The 1,085-nt window shown below is 54.8% G+C and overlaps 1 protein-coding gene across 5 annotated transcripts in view; it reads right to left on the reverse strand.

The window, feature by feature from the left end:
• Positions 1 to 1,085, reverse strand: part of SNUPN (snurportin 1) — a 43,004-nt gene that overhangs the window by 34,625 nt on the left and 7,294 nt on the right. The window contains exon 1 of one of the 5 annotated variants that reach the window (XM_011973700.1): positions 783 to 1,085. The exons of 3 other annotated variants lie outside the window; for them this stretch is intronic. In XM_011973700.1, coding sequence (XP_011829090.1) covers positions 783 to 825 — 43 coding nt within the window. In that variant the 5' untranslated portion in view covers positions 826 to 1,085. Of the gene's footprint in view, positions 1 to 496; positions 528 to 782 lie in introns of those variants that run through there. One more of the 5 variants, XM_011973705.1, reaches the window with a different exon arrangement.

A 1,085-nucleotide genomic window follows, 5' to 3' on the forward strand; every position in this document is an offset into this window, starting at 1 on the left:
CCACCATGCCCGGCTAATTTTTGTATTTTTAGTAGAGAAGGGGTTTCATCATGTTGGCCAGGCTGGTCTGAAACTCCTGACCTCAAGTGATCCGCCTGCTTCAGCCTCCCAAAGTGCTCGAATTACAAGCATGAGCCACTGCACCCGGCCTGAGGCATGTCTTAATATCTTTGCAGTGCAACCAGGGATTGCCATTCCTGAGTGACTGAGGCCTCATGATGAGTGCTTGGGATTCATATGGTATGTTATTCAAATAATCCATAATGGTATATATGCTATTGTCTCTACTTTTCTGTACTTTTGTGTAAGTTTGAAATCTTTCATAATAAAAAAATTTTTAAAGTCATTATGTCTTCAGTTCATCACCAAAGTAATGACCAAATCCAAAGCACCTTTACTAGGCCTATCATGCACTATCTTGGTGTGGGCTCCCGCTCTGCCAAGAACCACACAACCTTTGAAGCTGATGTCCTGGATACTGGGGCGGTTCCTTTACCTTCCTTCAAGGCTGTTCTTGGCGAGCGCCTGCTGTTTCAACCCATTCCTTGGATGGTGCTGCCTCCAAGTGTTCGGACCTTAACCCAAGGTGGTTTTATTCTCCACCATTATCCCCCGCCTCCAACTCCCTAAAGTACGACCTGACCAGGCCCCGCCCACGCTCCACCCTCCCTCCCTGTCTAGCCCCTTCCCCCATCCGTTCCCCCTCCTTCGCGTCTTCCCATCCGGCGCCCCCGCCTCGCGTTCCCTGGGTCCACATCCTGCCAGCCTCCGCGTTTCCCTACCCCTGCTACCGGGCTCCAACCCCGGGGACGCTATCTGCTCCATTCGGCCGTGCGCGCCGCCACCGCCCCGCACCGCCTTTTTCTAGGCATGGGGTCATCTAGGCCATGCGTGATTCACCCCTGCCCCACAAAAGTCCCTGAGGGGTCCTGGCCGGACAGTACGGAATAGAAGAACGGAAACTCTCCCAAAAGGAGTCCCCGGCCTGGCTCTACCCCTCCAGATGACGCCCCGGGAGGCCAGAGTGCGGGGCCGGCCACAGGGAGTCACAGCCCGGCACCGAGAGGCAACTCGGCAGCTGGCGG

This window comes from Mandrillus leucophaeus, unplaced genomic scaffold, assembly GCF_000951045.1.
Source record: "Mandrillus leucophaeus isolate KB7577 unplaced genomic scaffold, Mleu.le_1.0 Scaffold1395, whole genome shotgun sequence".
Classification (NCBI taxonomy): domain Eukaryota; kingdom Metazoa; phylum Chordata; class Mammalia; order Primates; family Cercopithecidae; genus Mandrillus; species Mandrillus leucophaeus.